General features: G+C 35.3%; 1 protein-coding gene and 1 pseudogene across 5 annotated transcripts in view; one reads left to right on the forward strand and one right to left on the reverse strand.

Annotated features, from left to right (window-relative positions):
• Window positions 1-22131, reverse strand: part of METTL25 (methyltransferase like 25) — a 150762-nt gene that overhangs the window by 34044 nt on the left and 94587 nt on the right. For 4 of the 5 annotated variants that reach the window (XR_004678702.1, XR_004678704.1, XR_004678703.1 and 1 more), the window contains exons 10-12: window positions 10768-10842; window positions 10127-10198; window positions 8469-8577 (exon numbers count right to left, since the gene is read on the reverse strand). Coding sequence is in view for 1 of the 5 variants with exons in the window: in XM_035002055.1 (XP_034857946.1) it covers window positions 8485-8577; window positions 10127-10198; window positions 10768-10842 (240 nt within the window). In the remaining 4 variants the exon portion in view is untranslated. Of the gene's footprint in view, window positions 1-6454; window positions 8578-10126; window positions 10199-10767; window positions 10843-22131 lie in introns of those variants that run through there. The other variant, XM_035002055.1, reaches the window with a different exon arrangement.
• Window positions 20548-21395, forward strand: LOC118008955 (annotated as a pseudogene).

Genomic DNA, 22131 nt, shown 5'->3' on the forward strand with positions numbered 1-22131 from the left:
AACATTATGATGTGTGGACATCTGCTTGGATGGCTACTTTTGAAATTTTGCTTTGGAATTTTGAAATTTCATTTATAAACAGATCTCTTTATAAAATCCCTTCTCTGATTCTTTTCATACGACATGTAAATGTCAAAGAATTTGGTATTTAATAATCAGCAATTGTCTTTAGATTTGTTTTTAGTAATTCATTAAGATTTAATTAAAATTAAAATTAATGTCTTGGGCAGGAAACTTCTTGGTTTTCATTGATCTTCCTAACTTATTTTTTTAAAAGATTTTATTCATTTATTTGTCAGAGACAGAGAGACAGAGAGAGACAGAGTCAGGCAGAAGGAGAAGCAGACTCCCTGCTGAGCAAGGAGCCTGATGTGGGATTCAATCCCAGGACCTTAGGATCATGACCTGAGCTGAAGGCAGACGCTTAACCAATTGAGCCACCCAGGCATCGCAGATCTTCTTAACTTATAATTAACCACTATACTAGTGTTCTCTTCTTTCAAAAGTGTCCTCACGATGCAATTTTTAATTTTAAATTACGAAGTTCTGATTATACCTTATCATATACTTATGAGACAATAAAAACTAAGTATGAGATATAGTACCCAAAGTAGTAAAAATGAATACATTATTTCGAATGTCAATGGGATTCTTATTATTGAATCATTTTTTTTAAACCTGCGAACAGTGAGCTGAAATAGCTCTTAAATGTATTTCCTGTGAGAACACATCTTTATGGAAAACATATCTACATTTTTTTTAATTTGCTTTATTTGTATAGTTTTCAATATAGTACTAGACCTTAATTCTCTAGCTCACAAAAATTTGGAGACCACAAAGGTAGACAAAAGGAAAAAAACAAAAGGGTGGGCTTTAAGCAGATACTGGGCATTCAAATCACTATGCTTTCAGGATAATAATTAAATTCCTAGAGTGAATAAGGAATGGGTGAATGATTCTAAAGTGTTACTGCTTGCTCCTTGGGTGTATAATACTGTTATGATTATTAAGGATCTATATTCCTAATGCATGTTATTAAATTGCTTTGTTGTTCTAAAGATTGCAGTAAGTGTGAAAGCAATGAGCAGTCAGTTCACAGATGTTCAATGAAGTTTTGTTGGACTTTCTAATGTCTTACTTGGTGAGAAACACATATACTCTGTTCTTTGAAAAGTTACAGAAATCTGGTCTTCTGTTTCCTATCTTTCCAAGATGGCACTTCTCATCTGGCCAAAAAACAGCTATCCTATCCTCCTTACGCATTTGTATCTCTCTACAACAGAGAGGGTGGAATCTAAAAATCAGGACATAAATGTGTATATGATGTCACTCCATGAGGCTACTATGACCTATGACCTTCAGAGGCTCTGTAACATTGCTTTATTTACTTAACAAAACTCCATGAGATTTAGTTTTAATTTTCATAAAAGAATGCTAAGGAGATCTTGGTTGAATTTACTATGGTTTAATTAATCTTAAAGTTAGGAATTATGCTATTAACAACAGTAATTTTAAAGAAATCCTTTCTTCTCCAAGCATCTGCAACCAATTTTTTAGAATGAAAACACACTACCAATAATCTCATTAACAAAAATTGATATTAAAACTGTGCTAGAAATGACATATCAGATAAAGGGCTAGTATCCAAAATTTATAAAGAACTTAACAAACTCGGGGCACCTGGGTGGCTCAGTTGGTTAAGCGGCTGCCTTCGGCTCAGGTCATGATCCTGGGGTCCTGGGATCGAGCCCCACGTCTGGCTCCCTGCTCAGCGGAGAGCCTGCTTCTCCCTCTCCCTCTGCCTGCCACTCTGCCTACTTGTTTTGTCTATCTCTCTGTCAAATAAATAAATAAAATCTTAAAAAAAAAAAAGAACTTATCAAACTCAACACCCAAAGAACAAATAATCCAATCAAGAAATGGGCAGAAGACACGAACAGACATTTGTCCAAAGAAGACATCCAGACACATGAAAAAGTGCTCAACATCACTCAGCATCAGGGAAATACAAATCAAAACCTCAGTGAGATACCACCTCACACCAGTCAGAATGGCTAAAATTAACAAGTCCGGAAACGACAGATGTTGGCGAGAATGCAGAGAGAGGGGAACCCTCCTACACTGTTGGTGGGAATGCAAGCTGGTGCAGCCACTCTGGAAAACAGTATGGAGGTTCCTCAAAAAGTTGAAAATAGAGCTACCCTATGACCCAGCAATTGCACTACTGGGTATTTACCCCAAAGATACAAATGTAGTGATCCGAAGGGGTACATGCACCCTGATGTTTATAGCAGCAATGTCCACAATAGCCAAACTATGGAAAGAGCCAAGATGTTCATCAACAGATGAATGGATAAAGAAGATGTGGTATATATACACAATGGAATGTTATGCAGCCATCAAAAAAATGAAATCTTGCCATTTGCAACAACGTGAATGGAACTAGAGGGTATTATGCTAAGCAAAATAAGTCAGAGAAAGACAAGTATCATATGATCTCATTGATATGAGGAATCCTTAACCTCAGGAAACAAACTAAGGGTTGTTGGAGTGGTGGGGGGTGGGAGGGATGGGGTGGCTGGGTGATGGACATTGGGGAGGGTATGTGCTATGGTGAGTGCTGTGAATTGTGTAAGACTGATGAATCACAGACCTGTACCTCTGAAACAAGATAGCAGGAAGGGAAAAATGAAGGGGGGGAAATCGGAGAGGGAGACAAACCATGAGAGACTATGGACTCTGAGAAACAAACTGAGGTTTTAGAGGGGAGGGGGGTGGGGGGATGGGTTAGCACGGTGATGGGTATTAAGGAGGGCAGGTATTGAACGGAGCACTGGGTGTTATACGCAATAAATCATGGAATAAATGGAACCATACAATAAAAAATAAATAAGTAAATAAAACTGTGCTAGAGATCTGAAGTATGAAGCATATTTTTAAAGAATTTCAAATTTGTTTATTTTCAAGATAAACAACAGTATTTGCTATCAATGAGAGAAAAGTTAACCAAGAAAATAATATACCTTGCAGTGGCTTTCAGTATCTACACTCTAAATGTTGACCCTCAAAACGTCTAAATATTCTTCAGTACAGTATAACCTGTACTTCAGGGATGGTTTCTCGAACCTAGCATAAACTGGTAATGTGAATACAGTTTTGGACCCTTTAAAGGGACTGTATACATAGAAAGATATTCCGCATTCCGCTATATGTTAAAAGTAAACCTCTTTGCCTTCAACTTTTAGTTCTGTCCTTTTAAGTTAGCTTAAGTAGAAATAGAGCACTTAATTTTTTCATGATTTAAAGTCTCTTCTTATGCCTTTATTCATAGAGGTTTACCTGCAGCCATACGGTCTATTAAAATTAGAAATATTCTGAAGTCACCAGAACAGCAGAGATGTCTGTTGTTATAATCAAATGGTATCTGGAATTGTTTTATCTTTCCCCTGAAACACATTATTTGAGTATACTTTGCTTGATGGAAAACCATCATTGTGCCTTTTGCTTGAAGAGCTGTAGCAGTATTAGAACACTGAATTCTTTCCTGAGAGGGGAGCTAACTCAGAATATATGTGCACTTAGTTCAACATGATTAGCTGATGCACACCGAATCCCATGTTGACCAAATGGTGACTTTTAGGTTGGAATTTGTATACTTTTACCTTTTTTTCTCAAATTCAACATGTTCAATCTTAACTGTCTGAGTACAAGTTAAAGGCTTTTCCTCCCATGAGATTTAAATACATGTTACTTTGTTCTGTGCTGAAATGTGTTAACTCTCTTATTCTGGATTATGCATTGGAAAACTCTAATAAAAACAGTATAATTTTTTTTAAAGGTCTTCCATTGACAGAACATCTGCAAACTTAATGAGGCAATCCATTGAGATAAATACATCAACTAATAAATCCCCATACATGCAGCCAGTAGCATCACTGGCCAAGTACAAACCATCTGGGGAGGTTTGGAGACTTTCAGTTCCTTTGGTCACAGGTTAGCAGAGCACATATTTCATATAGTAGATTATTTCTTAAACAGTCCTCCTTCCCGAAAATAAGCCATTCTACTAACCATATTTAAAAACACCTTAAAGGAACCTATAATTAAAGAGGAGAATGGAACAGAAGTGAACAGTCTAGGACAAAGGTAGTTCACAGTAAAGGACTGTGTGTTTATGTACACACTTTTTTTTTTCTTCCCAAATGTCATTATCTAAATCTTATCTCTTCCATATGCCTCTTATATGTTTCAATGGACAGATTATAAACTACTAAAGAGATTCTATGAATCTTTCTCCCCAACCTATAGTGTCTAGAATACTTAGTCATACTATTGCAAACAGACAGTGGTTGGTTGAATTTTGTGCCACATCTACAAAGTACTTTTACTGAGATGTAGGAAATTAATAAAAGATTAATTGCAGATTCAATTTAATAGTTGTATGAATATTCATATTTTATTTTCCTTCTTGAGGCTCTTTCGGCATATTGTTTCTTTGAAAAATTTTTCCATTTCATACATTTATTGTCATAAATGCATTGGCAAATTTATTGGCATGTTCCCTTTTATACTCCTGATACTATTTGTATGTTTATCTTTTTAATGATTAGTCTTGCCAGAGTTGTGTGAATTTTATTAGTTATCTAAGAACCAACTTTTGAAGGTTTAATCATCTCTGTGTATTTCTTTCACTAACTACTAGTCTCTTGATTTTTAGTCTCTTCCTTTTCTAATATGTGTTCAAAGCTAATGTTTTCTTTTTTTTTTTTAAAGATTTTATTTATTTGTTTTGATAGAGAGACAGCGAGAGAGGGAATACAGCAGGGGGAGTGGGAGAGGGAGAAGCAGGCTTCCCGCCGAGCAGGGAGCCCGATGTGGGGCTCGATCCCACGACCCCGGGATCATGACCTGAGCTGAAGGCAGACGCTTAACGTACTGAGCCACCCAGGCGCCCCAAAGCTAATGTTTTCTTATATCATGGTTTAGTTCATCCCACAAGTTTTGATGTGCAGTGTTATCATTATAATTCAGTTATTTTCATTATTACTCAAAATATTTTCTGATTTCCACTCTGATTTCTTCTTTGACTCAAAAGTTGTTTACATGTATAATTTTTAAGTTTAAAGTATATGGTAATTTTCTACTTAGATTTAAAACAATTTTTTTAACTTAAATGCATTATGGGTCAGAAACTATGATTTCAATTTTTTGTGTAATTTATTAAAATTTATCTCAAAGCCCAGCACATGGTCATTTTTTAAAAAAATTCCACATGTACTTGAAAAAATTATGTAGTGGTTGGGGACAGTTTATTGTACTTGTCCATTAGGTCAATTTTACTTTTTTCATTGGTCAAATCTTGTATCTTTATGATTTTGTTTGCTTTTCCCGTAAGACTGATGGGAGCATGAAAATATTCCCAGCATGATTGTAGATTTATTTCTTTTATAGCTAATTTTTGTTTTATATATTGAGATTATGTTATTAACTAAATACCAACTTATAATTATTATATTTTCCTGGCAAATTGAAACTTTTTCATTATGAAGGGTTTCTCTTTAACTTCAAGAATATTTTTCCCTGATATTAACTAATATCTACTTTGATATTCATACATTTTCCTTTTGATGAATATTTACAAATATGCCTTTTCTTTCCTATTAATTTTGAACTTTTTGTACCCTTGTTTTAGTTGTGTTTCTTCTAACTAACATGTTATTGGGCTCTATTTTCCCAGTAAGTCAATCTTTGTTTTATAATTGAAGCATTCAATTTATATTTAATGGAATTACTGACATATCTGGATGTAAGTCTACTATCCTATACTATTTGTTTTATATATGTATTGTGTGCCAAGAATTAATTGCTTTACACTGAGAACTGTAACCATCTGCATTAATATGACAGAGCTATGGGGTCTAAGAACTGAGACCACCTGTGTCAACATGATTTATTTGTTTGTTAAAAAAAAACTGCCCAGGAAAGATAAGACTGTAAATCAATCAATAAATAAATAAATAACTTTGTTTCAGGAAACTCATATGTTAATTTATCTCAGACAATCTGCTCACCTTGGCAAAGAGCTCACTTATCAAGTAACAGTTTACTTATCAAGACTTGCTTCAAGACCCTTCCCCTGCTATAGACACTAATCATAAAACTATTGTCATGAACTTTTCCAAATTGCAATCTGGTCCCCACCTGAAAAGAGCCACCTTTTTAAACCACTTGAGCCCAGACTTCACAATCCTATAAATATCCTCTCCTGACCTCACCTTCAGAGACTGTCGAGGCAGAATTCTCTATTACTACAGAGTTCTAATAAACTTAGTTTTGCTTTATTAACAGATTGCCTGGAGATATTTTGGGGGAGTTCAATAACATATTTATTCCTTTAATCCTCATGACAACCTTGTAAGTAAATTCTGTTCTTATGTTCTTTTTACAGATGAGAAATTGAGGCATACTGAATACTAAAGTGACTTACACAAGGACACACAACAATTTAACTCACATGAATCTAAGCTATGCTACTAATATTACTGAGTCTATCTACCCCTGAAGTCTACCTATTTGAAGATACTACAAAGGATCCTATGTTCTGACCCTCTCAGCCCCATACAATAATTACAGTACTGATTACAGTACTTTTGTTGTCTTCCCCACTAGATTGTGAGCTCTTTAAGAACAGGGACATACCCTGTTTGTCTCCATGCTGTCAGTGCCTAGCATAACCTCTGACACATGACAATCATTCAATAAATGTTTCTAAAATGAAAATTAAATGAAACCCCACTTTACAAATGAGGCTCTCAGATATTAAGAGTCTTGCTTTTGCCCAGTTAGAATGTAATTGTCATAACTTATGCTTCTGCCTATACCCTACATTCCTTAGCTCAACTGTAAACTGAATTGAGTTCTCCAAGAGCAGTTTTTATGAGACGAAGAGTCTACAAACATTGAAATGGGGATTGATACTTATAAAGCTATAGCCCTACCAAAATAGGATATTTCTTTGCTTTATTTGCTGAAATATTATCATCTCAGTGTGATCATACAGGTTCTCTCTTATGGATTAGCTTGAGTCACACAAATGTCTCTAATAAAAATGGAAAGCATTAATTGGTAAATGTACTTTCTGACAATGTTTTAAGACACAGGGAAGTTACTATAAAGTTTCCTTGGTATTGAAACAGTTGGAATTCACTTCTCTATACTAAACAGAGCTTTACACATATGAAGTTTTTTTTCTTTATTATAAGGAGAAAATAATGTTATATATTTAGTCATCAGGGAAAAAGTTCAAAATTTTACATATCTGGGAGTCGGGTGGTAAATAGTGTGTGCATGCTTGTAAGTGTACAGATGAAACAAGATTGGTAAAAAGTTGATAATTACTGAAGTAGTTTGTGATGAGTACCTGGGGATTCATTAGACTCTTCAATTCTGAACACATTTGAAATTTTCCATAATAAGCTTAAAAAATGGCTAATTTCCCCAGTATTGTACTAGCTATACAAAGTACCTGATCATTCACATATATAATGGCTGCAAACTTAATATCACAACCCAAAGCAAAAGTTATTCTTTCCATCTGTGGATAGACTCTAAAATTTACGAGAGTAGTTACTTCTGCTGGAAGAATTTTACATAGTCTTTTGCTGAGCATCAAGGAAGCTTTTCCCCAACTGTCCATCTCTTCTGTGTATATTAGAACCTCAAGATTTCTGCAGATGAAAAGAAGCTGCACCACACCGGGCACAGTGCTGGCCTTCTTTCCTTTACTCCTGCTTTCCTCTGATTGGCTTTCTACAGAGCACAACGTAATTCCATTAAGTGCAACCCATCCCTTTATTTTAGTAAGATAAACAGCTTCAAGAATCCTGAAAGTCATTATCTCACAAGATGTAAATTCCTTTAAGGGCACAGAATATTTCCTCATGTAACTTAGATTAAAACACTTATTAAGCACTTTTTATGTCTGCCTGGTTCCTGGGTGTTCCTTCCCTTTGAATGTGGATTTTCCCCTCTGGATAACATGGAAAATCCTTCCAAAATCTGGAGGAAAATGCAAATGATCTTCTGTACCAACTAATTTTACTATATATACACCTCTACCATTCCTCTGTTAATAAAAGTTTTTAAGTCAGTAAAAGTCAAAATGTGGTATGTAGCAAATATCAAGGGTCTCAAATATAGAACAGAAAACAAATGTCAGATTACAATGTCCTATTGATACACTAACTCAGGAATGTAGGTCAATCCTTTTTTAATATTTTCATGAGTTCTTATTTTATTAATGTATGCTTTGACAACGGAAAAATGGATTATGGTATTCTGTTGTTAGCTAGTATTTTATTGTTTATTTAAAATATAGAGCAATGTTTTTCAAATATTTACATAATACAACACACATGTTTAGAAGAGCAAAATTAGCAATCCGTTCCATAAACAGATACATCTAATACCTTGCTTCAACTGAAATCATTGCTGCTTCTTCAGGGCAATAATAGCGTAACATCTGGGAGATTTCACAGGATCAAACAACTTCACAAGTGTAGCCCAAGCAATATCTTCCTGCAAATTGATAAGTGATTTAAACACATAGCAATTTGTTGAAGATAAGAATGAAAGATGAATCAAACTATATATTGTAATATAAAAACAACACAAAAACAAACTATGTAGAAGAAAATTATGCTGTGGGAAATACAGATGTACATAGATAGTGAACTACAAGGTTACTCTTTGTTGCAATTGTGAAAAACGAAGTGGTCAAAAACAATTGGGTATTACTGAAACAAATTATTATACAATGAAACATTATTCAGCTTCTGTAGTATATTTAATGAGATGGGAAAATTCTAAATAGAATGAAACAAATTATATGCAAAATTGTACTTATAATTTGATTCCAATTTTAATTAAAGTAGGCATAATATGCTCATACATATATGTGTGGCATATATATATTAGAGAAAGGCACTAAAAAACATACCAAAAATTTAAATTAATGCTGATAGATGGAATTATTGTTTTTATTTTTTTATATTCTTCATTTAAAATTCTCTAATGTAAATATTACTCTTATAATATTATTTATACTATTTAAAATATTATTTAAACAATATTTAAAGTATTAACAAATTAATATGATTTCTATCACTTCATAACCAATCTATTAATCTTCATGCATACTATTTACTTATTTTATTTATTTTTTTAGCATTTACTTATTTTATTTAGGTCAATGGAAATTGTTTTGAAAAGGGAAATAGTGAGTACCTAGTAAAACAGGCTTAATTCTGTCACCTATAAATTTGGAAACCTAAGATTTCCAGTGATTCTGAGTTAGTTGGTAGCTTAAGAAAGTACACAAATCCAAATATTTAAAAATTGCCTTTTTCCATAAAAGTACAAATTAGAACAAAAGCAAACATTTATTAAAATCCATTTGTTCCAAATAGCCTGTTGAAAAGAAAAACTAAAACTACCCACTATGATAAAACAAAATTCTTAAAGCACTTATGATGGAAACTTAAGGCTGAATCCATGTATGGGTTTAATTTAAATAGTTCACATAACTATTTTGATCACAGCTCAGAGTAAAATCTGCAAAAAAACATTTTCCCTAAAGATAACCAAGAAAACAATTTTTGGGGGCATTCAACATAGGTAAAACAAACATGACTATGAAAAGAACAAAAGTAATTTGCACTGATCAGAAAGAAGTTTTTATACTGCAGACTACATATGTCCAAAATCCCAAAGTGATTTAAAAGGTAAATTCTTATAAAATGAAAATATACATACTATCTTTTATATTTGGTCTTTATTAATTTTGGCTATATAATATGTCACATATGATGCTTGTGTTTACTGCCTACTGTATAGTAATTACCATACAATTAAAGAATATAAACTTTTATTATAGCACCTTGCTGAAAACATCTGTTGTACATATGTTTATGTTTAAAAAGAGATAGAATGAATATTTAAACTTGGAAAATATAATGAGAAAAATTATCTGACTAGTTTTATGTAAAAGAAAGTTATCCTAGATATAAGTGGATCCATTTACTGCATTTAATGAAGATATTATGTATTTTAAAATACCATGATTTACCTGTTCTTTCAGGTAGCAAAGTCGATCTAGAAGAATCAATGTCTCTATACAAGGAGCCAGAACAACTTTCAACTAAAAGAAAGAATGATAGGATGGTAGAACTTTAAAAAAAAAAAAAAAAAAAAAAGACGAGCTTAACACTTATGTTTAAGAAAATGTATCTACAGAAATTTATCTAAGGCCAAATCTCCAGTACCAATTGTACATCTTCAGAAAATGAATACTGCAGAGATCAAAAGTTTTTCTTTAATGATAATAGGAAAAGAATGTCCTTTGAATGACTTTGAGGTAGAATCCAAAGGCAGTCACACATTTGTGATAGAGAGCTTTCAAAGGTACTAAGAGTAAAATTCATTAAAAGGAATGCTTGTGAAATAACTGCATTGAGACCAATATGTGTTCAAAGAACTCTGAAATTTCTTTCTGTGCATTTATGATACACTTTAAGAGAAATCTACCATGTGTTTTCTTTATTACATTACTGACACCTAATATAGTTCTGAAATAGGAAATGATCCAAAGGGTTTTTCTGCAGTAAGAGAAAAACAACATAGATTGGTTGGTCCCATAATAAAAGTTAATAGAACCCTATTTAAGTCTAGCAACATATCCAATTTAATAGGTTTAATTCTGAGATTTACCATATTAAAAGCTTCCAGCTCATTCATTCTAGGCTTATACTTCTCGTAGTAGTCCATTACAACTTTTTCTGGCAGCTTCAAGATAAAACAACAACAAGAAATGCAACAACAGTTAAAAAAAAGTTTTTCTTTACTAAATATACCTTAAAGTAAAATCAACGTAACGATTTAAAACAAACTTCAGTGTCTAAAGAACTCTAAGGACATGCATGAAACAAGTCAATATAAGTTCTTTCATTAATATCTTCTGTACCTAGTTTATTTAGCGTATCATAAATAAAACCAGCAGTAACATCCTATTGATACTGTTTAATTTCAGCCAGTAGATGAAATATTTACTTTCACTTGTTTCTATGCGTGTACTACACAGGAGCTCAATAAACATTTTTTTTTGAGTAAAATTAAGATTTAAAATGATGTATCTATAATTATATGTCCTAGAGAATAATTTTCAAAGGCAACAAGAACACAATAAGGACATATGTTCATATTTAAGGTAATTTCCTCTAACATCCACTTAACAAATCCATCAACAAGCATTACTTTCTTTTTTTTTTCAAAAACATAGGATGCCTATAGTACACTGAACACTTGTGGTTTGCAGGCTGCTTTTTACAACACATATGCTTCTGTTCACACCAGCAGAACTTTATGTTTACTGAGTCGATTGTATTCGTTTCTAAACTTGATATAAGTAAATATTACATAACTAATAAAATATTAATGCAAAAGAAGAAGTTTTTTCTATAAATTGGATGCTTTTGTGAAAGGCTTGACAAAGGAAACCATCAGAAGAAACTGCTGTCAAATTACATATGGTGAAAGCAAATGAAAGACTGGATAAAAAGGAGTAAAAAATCTGAAAGGATTTGTATTCAGATTTTTTTGCAAATGCCTAAATTACTATTTATTATTTTTATTATTTTTTATATATTTTATTATTTTTTTCAAAGTCCTTATTCTTTTTCTTACTGCACTAAATTTCTTTTGAACTTAGAAAGTACAAAAAGGTATCAGTGAAAAGTGAGGTTTTTGTCTCATTCATTTCTAGTGCAGGCTTCCAGAAAAGATTCCTCCCTTGGTATAGAATCCAAGCAGATTACACCTCCTTCCCCAACCCTCTTTAAAATTTTGCCCATCTTTCAATCAAATGAGTACCTCCTGAACCAAATTTTTGCAGTAACGTATATTAGACTGGATCCAGGCCTGAACTTCAAGCCAGCAAAAATTCGCATCTTACAAAATTGTGTGTGTGTTTGAATTATAGCCTTTATTTAGTCTTTACTTCTCTCCTGCCACCTGAGATCAGCAGTTACAGGACAACTCAGAACTCATAATCTTTTTTTAATCCTGCTCCACCAGCACATTGCTTCCCGTAAACATTGTTTTTCAATGTGAATCCATGGGTTCTCCAATAGTCTTTGTTTCTTTTTTATGTCAAATTGGGAAGCACTACCCTGGTCACCAATGCATTTGTTCCAAACTAGGAATGGTTGATTTGGCTCCTCAGCATATTCCACTTTAGAGAACTGTATTCTGTTGGTTTTGCCAGGGATATGTAACCCTGGAAATTTTCTCTTGGTATCTTTCTGCATTCCTCTTTACCTTCATTGTGCTTCATAATACATGATTTGAGATTCAACATGCTTTCTGATTTTGTCAAAGAAGGAGTTTGTGTTTTGGTTTCTATTTGTTAGTTTAGTGTGATTCTAAAGAATAATGGAAGTCTGTTGTTTAAGCGACCAAAGCTGGACACTGTAGACTGATAGACTGTTGTTAGCTAAAGTCCATACTATCTCAGCCAGGTAATCACTGTCAACATCAATGATGATAAGTTATATTAATAGATACCCTTGAGGGATGCCTGGGTGGCTCAGTTGGTTAAGTGTCTGCCTTCGGCTCAGGTCATGATCCCAGGGTCCTGGGATCGAGTCCCCCATCAGGCTCCTTGCTTAGCGGGGAGCCCGCTTCTCCCCCTGACTGCCAGAGCCCCCTACTTGTCATCTCTCTCTCTGACAAATAAATAAATAAAATCTTTGGGAAAAAAATAGATACCCTTGATATGTCAGGAACATGGCACTCTATTTCTGTGGTCTTCCTCTCAAAAACCCTTAGCCCCAGTCCAATTATGAGGAAAACATCTGCAAATCCAAGTGAAGGAATATTCTACAAAATGTCTGACCAGTACTCCTCAAAACTCTCAAGGTCATCAAAAATAAGGTAAGTCTGAGAAACCGTCACAACCAATAGGACTAAATGCAGTGTGATATCCTGGATAGAATTGTGGAACTAAAAAGACATTATGTAAAAACTAAGGAATTCTGAATAAAATATGGACTTCAGCTAACAACAGTGTATCAGTCTACAGTGTCCAGCTTTGGTTCACTGGTTCTTGTGTACTTTTCATTAAAATGTTATTACGTGTGGTTTTTACATATAATATCGACAATGTTATTAGGTGTGGTTTTTACATATAATATTGCTTTTGATCTCAATTTAAAAGTATACTTGTTAACTCTTGTTTTCTTCTTTTCCCAAATGTAATTGCTACAAATCTATGCATCATAAGTTACAGGACACTTTATTATTAACAGTATGCTCATTTTCAAGGATAATTTGAGGTGGTTTATAATATGATGAATAAAAACATATCAATAGTAGGGCCATTAAAGAAAGGATAAACTCTCAAGGGTGTACAATTCAAAGGAGAAAAACATGATACCTAGTCCCCTAGCTAAGAACAGCTGCTGGAATCAAGCATAAATGTACATTCGAGGCTCCTGATAGCTAAGGCAAAAAAACAAGTAAGTTGAGTGTTCTTTGGAGGAGACTGTCCTATCATGAAAAATTGAATTATTACGTAGTTATATAACAGAACCTAGATATGAAAAAGCTTTGAAATATTGTCTTTACTGAATGCCCAAAAATATCCTCATACCAAATACATTAAGACTCTGAATGCCTCTAAAACTTAAGCCCTATTTTATTGTGTTTCTGCCCAATCACTGCTTGGGGAAAGAACCCTAGGCTGCAACTTATGTAAAAATCTTCCTGCAGGTAGTTTCCCCTTTTCTACCTCTCTCACCTTATTTGATTTAGGGTATCTGTTTACAAAAATTCTATCCAAATAGCTGTGAAAGCGATCAAATGAATCAATTAGATCCTCTTTTTCTGGGTCGGCGGGGCGGTGCTGTGCAGAGAAGGGAAGTGATAAAAGCGATATACAAAGTTTGCTGCAGATGGGAAGCAGAGTCATGAATAAACAACTCATCGATAAGCAAGAATCTGGAGAGAAAAATTATCTAGAACAAAGAGTGAAATAGCTGCTGGTTCAGAGCTCTCATTAACAAAATACATTCTGAGGAGACTAGACTGTACATCACTTTCTTGGTTTTTGTGAAGCCAAGAGATCTCAGTCTTTCTTATAAGTATATGTATTCCTGGACTAGCCTCCCACAAATTAATTAGAAAACCTGAGTAAATCTTTATTTCTTGCAATCAAATGACCACATATCTTCCTTCTTTTTTTTTTTAAAGATTTTATTTATTTATTTGAGAGAGAGAATGAGATAGAGAGCATGAGAGGGGGGAGGGTCAGAGAGAGAGGCAGACTCCCTGCTGAGCAGGGAGCCCGACGTGGGACTCGATCCCGGGACTCCAGGATCATGACCTGAGCCGAAGGCAGTCGCTTAACCAACTGAGCCACCCAGGCGCCCCACATATCTTCCTTCTTAAAACCATAATGAAAGCAAACAATTTAATCATAACTCTGATAATGCATCCCTACAGGGATGAATTACTATAGGCATAGGGTTGTAAATAGTGGAATATAGTTCTTTAATGATGTGATTTGACACAGAGATTTATGACAACATAGATAGATCCAGAGGGTATCATACTAAGTGAAATAAGTCAGACTAAGAAAAATACCATGTGATTTTACTCATATGTGGAATCTAAAAAAACACAACAAACAAAAAGCAGAATCAGACCTACAAAATACAGAGAACAAACTGATGGTTTCTAGACTGGAGGGGGGATGGGCAAAATGGGTAAAGGGGAGTGGGAGATAGAGGTTTCCAGTTATGGCATGAAGAAGTCACTGAAATAAAAGGAACAGCATACAGGATGTAATCAATGGTATTGTAATAGTGTTGTACAGTGACAGATGGTAGCTACACTTGCGAGCACAGCATAACTGTATAAAGAAATGGAATCGCTACACTGTATACCTGAGAGTAATAGAACATTGTGTGTCAACTTTACTCAAATAAAAAAATTAAAGAAAAAAGATAGATAGGGCTTGGGTATCTAGAATGTGGATGGCTAGTATGTGCATTAAAAGTAGGGAGTGGGGTTTAGTACAGAGTTCTTTACTGTTACTGAGGTAAGACCAAGAAATCATGGGACATTCCTGAAACACTGTAGGTAATTCAACTGCAGCTGTTGGGGGATTCAAGGCCACATTCTGAAGTAATGAGGCTTAACTGAGATAAATTAGAAGGCATAATAGGTAAGGATTAGGGTTTTATCATTAAGAATCAGAACTCTGCTGAGAATCTAAAAACATACTGGATCTCTAGCTCATGAGAGGGGGAAAAAAAGCACACAATACTGAACAAAGAGGAAAACTAGAAATTTAAAGCCTGAAGATGAAGCTGTGTTGGAAGACAGTGATGAAATCAGGGTACCAGAAGCAAAGGCAAGGATTTGAGCAGTGTTCTGGACAAATCCGACTGCTGCCCTGGTTAGACTTCTGAGGTCCCATAACATGTCTGGATTTGCACTTGGAAAAAGCTCATGCACTTTCTGATTTCCAAACAGGACTCTCTTTAAAGCTCCCGTAACTCTTTAGTACTTACTTGACTGCATAAAAGGAACTGCACATGTGCCTATACGTAGGACCAAAAGTTTCCTAAAGAAGAAGTATTTGAGCTGCTCAAGCACTTGAACAAAGTACTCAGTTAAAATCATAGAGTCTTGTCACATACATCAACCTGTTCTGCTAGATACAAAATATACAAATGACATTATTGCAATAAAATAAACTCTTCAGAGCTCTCAGATCCTGGTAGGGGAGATCAGAACTACTGAGTTTCTGGAAAGGGGAATAATTTACTACATAGTTCCCAGAAAAGTGATCTCCAAATCACTGTCCTGTGATTTTTTTTTTCCTCCCAAGGTTCACTGAAAGTTCAGGATACCCTTCCAATTAATTTTATTCTAAACTTTTTTCTTCCTTGCTTCCTTCCTTCCTTCCTGAACTGGAAGAACTTGGCACACAAAATCATTATACAAGAAGTTTTACATCCATGGTGTTTTTGACTATTACAATCTATAAACCAATAGTAAAGAGATGGTCTGCTATGACACTTAAAAAAAGCATTATTAAAATGGGATCCTACACTGCCATTTTCCAATAGGAAAAAAATCAAGTTCATTAAGGTATGAATTCTAATGTGGAGCACCTTTTTATAAAGAAGCATTAGAAAAGATGGTCTGAGGAGCACCTAGGTGGCTCAGTGGGTTAGGCTTCTGTCTTCAGCTTAGGTCACGATCCCAGGGTCCTGGGATTGAGCCCTGCATCAGGCTCCCTGCTCAGCAGGGAGTCTGCTTCTCACCTCTCCCTCTGCCCCACTCCCCCTGCTTGTGCTCACCCTCACTCTTTCTCAAATAAATAAAATCTTTATTTTTTTAAAGATTTTATTTATTTGTTTGACAGAGAGAGAGAGACAGCGACAGAGGGAACACAAGCAGGGGGAGTGGGAGAGGGAGAAGCAGGCTCCCCACTGAGCAGAGAGCCCGACTTGGGGCTCAATCCCAGGATCCTGGGATCATGACCTAAGCCGAAGGCAGACGCTCAACAACTGAGACACCCAGGCACCCCATAAATAAAATGTTTAAAAGAAAAAGAAAAAATGGTTTGAATATAAACTCTACTGATGTTCTACATGCTTGCTGTACTATTTTCCTAAAATGTAGAATTATAATTACAAAATGTGGACAATGATTAATATTTTATATAAGGCAAAAGGATGTTTGATTAGTAGATAGGGAATCTCTCTAAATGTGGCTTTTCACAGTTGGTAGCCAGCAGCTTTGGCAGGTGAATCACAGTCAGCAGGGGTGTCAAGGTTAATGGCAGCACAAAGGTACACTTAGTGTATCAGACTGATAGGCAGGCTTAGGCTGGGCCACAGTATCTCTGAGGAGAACGTCTAGTAAAGGCCTCTAAAAAGACCTGAAACAATTTCTGTCCTTTACCAGAAGAGGTTTACCTTCTCTATTTGGCTCCCACCCTTCTCAATATTAATGCAGGCTGTATTTTTAATTCTCCAAAAACTTTTGTTGCTTTTACTTTGTGTAAGGTTCACTTCCTTTGGGTTTGGTGGTTTCAGGTTTCCAAATTTTTTTAAAAAAAATTAAAGCTTCAGAAAGTGCAATGAACATTTATATATGCACTACTTAGATTCACCTATCACTACTATATTGCTACATTCATTTTAACCATCCATCCATCTTTATTATTGTTATTATTGCTGATCCATTTGGAAGTAATTACAAATGTCATGACTCTTCATCCCTAAATGCTTCAGCAAGTAGATCCTAGGAACAAGATATGCTCTTACATAACTCATCCCTAAATCCTTCAGCAAGTAGATCCTAGGAATAAGATATGCTCTTACATAACTGCAATAATCAAGTTTAGTAATTTAACACTGATCAAATATTGTTATCTATTATATAGTCTATATCGAAATTTTACCATTTGTCCTAACAATGCCTTTTATAGCTCCCCACCCTTTTTAAAAAGACATTTAATTTTTAAGAATATTTTTATTTTTGAGAGAGAGCGAGAACAAGTGTGGTGGGGGAGGGGCAGAGAGAGAAGCAGGCTCCCCAAAGAGCAGGGAGCCTGATGCAGGACTCGGTCCCAGGACCCTCGGATCATGACCTGAGCCAAAGGGAGATGCTTAACCAAATAAGCAACCCAGGTGCCCCCCCCCCAACCTTCTTTAAGCATCCAATCTGGAATGGGGCATTAGTATCTCTAATCACATTTAATCTGGAACAGTTCAACTCTTCTTTGTCTTTCATGAAATTGATATATTTTTTTAAATTGAAGAACTGACATACAATATGCTATTAGTTTCAGGTATACAACACAGTAATTTAACATTTATACACATTACAAAATGGTCACCACAGTAAGTCTAGTTACCATCTGTCACCATAAGAAGTTGTTATATTTTTGACCATATTCCCTATGCTATACATTACATCCCTGTGTTTATATATTTTATAACTGAAAAATTGTACCACCTAATTCCCTTCAACTATTCTCTGCATCCTCCCGCTCCCTTTCCCTCTGGCAACCACCAATTTGTTCTCTGTATCTATGAGTCTTGTTTCTGTTTTGTTTGCTCATTTTTTTTTTAGATTCCACATATAAGTGAAATCATATGGTGTTTATCTTTCTCCGACTTATTTCACTTAAAAGTTATTTCACTTATTTCACTTAAATTCATAATACCCTCTAGGTCCATGCATGTTGCAAATGGCAAGATTTCATGCTCTTTAATGGTTGAGTAATATCCCATTGTGTATATATACCGTATCTTCTTTATCCATTCATCTATTTATGAACATTTAGGTGCTTCTACATCTTGGCTACTATAAATAATGCTATGATGAACACAGGGGTGCATAGGTCTTTTTGAATTAGTGTTTTCATTTTCCTTTTTTTCCCAGATAAATACCTAGAAGTGGAATTGCTGGATTGTATGGTAGTTCTATTTTTAATTTTTTTAAAGACTTATTTATTTTAGAGAGAGTGCTTGTGTGTGAGTGGGGGGAGGGGCAGAAGGAGAGAATCTTCAACCAGACTCCCCACTGAGCACAGAGCCCAACTTGGGGCTTGATCTCACAACCCATGAGATCATGACCTGAGTCAAAACCAAGAGTCACCAACCTAGCCACCCAGGCACCCATATTTTTAACTTTTTGAGGGACCTCATATTGTTTTCCATAGTAACTGCAGCAGTTTGCATTCCTACCAACAGTGCACAAGGCTTCCCTTTCTCCACGTCCTAGCCAACACTCTTTATTTCTTGTCTTTTTGATAACAGCCACTCTAACAGGTATGAGGTGATATCTCGTTGTGGTTTTAATTTGCATTTCCCTGATGGTTAGTGATGTTGAGCATCATTTCATGTCTGCTGACCATCTGTATGTTTTCTCTAAAAAAAAATCTATTCAGGTCCCCTGCCCATTTTTTAATCAGCTTGGGTTTTTTTGATATTGAGTTTATGAGTTCTTTATATATTTTGGATGTTAACCCCTTATCAGATACATCATTTGTGAGTATCTTCTCCCACTTGCAGGTTGCCTTTTCCTTGATGTTTGATGGTTCCCTTCATTATCTGACACTGACACATTTTGAAAAGGCCAGTTACCTGGATGTTTTCTCATGAGTAGATTCAAGTTACGCATTTTGGGCAGGAATATTACATACGTGATGCTATATCTTCTTCAAAGCATTGCATTATGAGGCAGATGATGTCAGTTTGTTCATTATTGGTGATGCTAACTTTGAAGGCTGATCTACTTTTTGAAATGAATTAACAATCTGTGGGAGGTACTGTGAGTCTGTGTAAATACCCTGTTCCCCCACAAATGTTTTACCCAATGGTTTTAATCCCTTGATGATTCTCCTGTGAATCAATTATTACCATGGTGGTTGCAAAAAGCAGCCAGAATTTACTTATGGGTATAATGCAAATGTTAAAGGAATTCAATCTATATCACTTATGGATATATTACCACATGGAAGAGGTCATGAGCTCTCTACCCTTGTTGGCTTTCCCGTGGAATAATTCCTGCCCTCTCACCTGTATTTAAACCACCTGGTGATTATTCTTAGCTCTGATAAATCTCTGATTTAACATCCAAAGATCAGTTTACTTGGCCTCTCCACATGTGCTCACTCCTTTAGCCTCATCTCTCACTGCTGCTTTTCCTGCTGGCTTTGTACTCCAGCAGTGTTTAGTTCAGAATCATGTTTCTCATATCTGTGTGTTTTTGCACAAGCAACCCCACCCCAGCACCTGCAATTAATTCTTTGCTCCCTACTTGCCCACCTTGTCTGCTTGATGAACTCCTACACATTCCTTCAAGACCAAACTAAGGCATATCCTTTGTGAAATCTTCACAGGCAAAGTGAGTTGCTCCTTTCTCTATGCTTCCATCCTATTTTATATATGTGTCTATTGTTGTAGGTTCATGCTATATTATAATTACTTGTTTTCTTTCTAAACGGGTTATATCTTAATTATCTTTGTAGCCCCAGAGTTTATACTGTTCTTAACACATGGGAGATTTTTCAGTGTAAGTGTTTGTTGATGAATAACTAAATCATTTTGGTCTCAAAAGTTTTCCTTTTGCTGTTCCATTTTGGAAACGTATCTAAGAATATTTTTCTAAATTATCCTTTACTGCTCTTTTTTTAAATTTAATTTTATTATGTTATGTTAGTCACCACACAATACATCATTAGTGTCTGATGTAGTGATCCATGACTCACTATTTTCGTATAACACCCAGTGCTCCATACAGTACATGCCCTCCTTAAAACCCATCACCAGGCTAACCTATCCCCCCCCACCCCTCCCCTCTAAAACCCTCAGTTTGTTTCTTGGAGTCCACAGTCTCTCATGGTTCGTGCCCCCTCCGATTTCCTCCCCTTCATTTCTCCTTTACTACTCTTACCTATCTTGCAAGATGGTGGGTAAAAAGGCTGAGAAGAAACCTGAAACCAAAGCTGATCCTGGTGGCAAGGTTAAGAAGGGTAACCTCAAGGCTATAACACCAAAGAAGGAGAAATCCTGTCCTAGTCAGAGGAATTGGCAGATATTCCTGATCGGTTATGTATTCCAGAAAGACCATATACAAAAGGAAGTATTCAGCAGCTAAACTCTGGGCTGAGAAGAAAAAGAGAAGGTTCTTGCTACTGTCACTAAACCAGTTGGTGGTGACAAGAACGGTGGTACCCAAGTGGTTAAACTTCATAAAATGCCTAGATATTATCCAACTGAAGATGCACCTTGAAAGATGCACTGTGTGCTGAGGCACAGTAAAAAACCTTTCAGGCAGCATGTGAGAAAACTGTGAGCAAGTATCACTCCTGGGACCATTTTGATCATCCTCACTGGGTACCACAGAGGCAAGAGGGTGGTTTCCCTGAAGCAACTGAGCAGTGGCTTGCTACTTGTGACTGGGCCTCTGGCCCTCAGTTGAGTTTCTCTGTGTTGAGTTTCTCTGTGTAGAACACACCAGAAATTTGTCATTGCCACCTCCACCAAAATTGATCTCAACAGTGTGAAAATCCCAAAACACCTCATTGATACTTACTTCAAGAAGAAGCTGTGTAAACCCATATCAGAAAGGTGAGATCTTCAACATAGAGAAGGAGAAATATGAGATCACACAGCAGTGCAAGGCTGATCAGAAAGCTGTGGACTTGCAAATTCTGCCAAAAATCAAAGCTGTTCCTCAGCTTCAGGGCTATCTATCTACACACTGTGTTTTCTCTCACAAATGGAGTTTATCCTCACAAATTGGTGTTCTAAATTTCTCACAAAGAACCTAATTAAATAACTTATCCATTAAAAAAATAAATTATCTTTTACTTACTTCCATTAAGGTTTTAGGTTAGTAGTTTTCAACTCTACCCATTCAACACTACAGCATCCTCATCAAATCATCAGTTTTATTGTCTTTATTTTACTTTATGTGAAATTAATTTCAATTATTTCAGTATTCATTATATAACACACAAGTTCTAGAAAATAAGCTTTTCTTTCTCTCTTCTTATAAACAAATAATCCAGCTCATTCTTTGTCTAGCAAATAATATCAATTCTGATGCTTTTAAAATCCAAAGGAGATATGTGCGTGTTTGCAATTGTGTGTTTGTATACATGCAGTATAAGCCAGGGGAAAGAGACAGAAAAGCAGAAAAGTAATTACCAATTGACAAAAGAAGGCAAAATGCTATGGACCATGAAGAAATTATGAAAACTGAGGTTTTCTGAAATTGGTGAGATACCCAAGTTTGGGACAGAAGATAAAGTTTGAAAATACCTAATCTCTCTTTTTACATTTAGGTAAAGCTAATCATTAGGATGTTAATATTTTAGACACTTTTCAAGTCTTATGAAAATGTTTTACAAAGAAGTAACTGAATATTACAAGAATTTTACTCAACTGTTTCATTCTAAGAAATTGATTCATTATAAACAGTATACCTGCTGATACAAGATAGTTGCTGTTCTGCCACAATTTATTATTTTCAGTGGTTAGAGAG

This window comes from Mirounga leonina, unplaced genomic scaffold (genome assembly GCF_011800145.1).
Source record: "Mirounga leonina isolate KUSES-001 unplaced genomic scaffold, KU_Mleo_1.0 Mir_126, whole genome shotgun sequence".
Lineage (NCBI taxonomy): Eukaryota > Metazoa > Chordata > Mammalia > Carnivora > Phocidae > Mirounga > Mirounga leonina.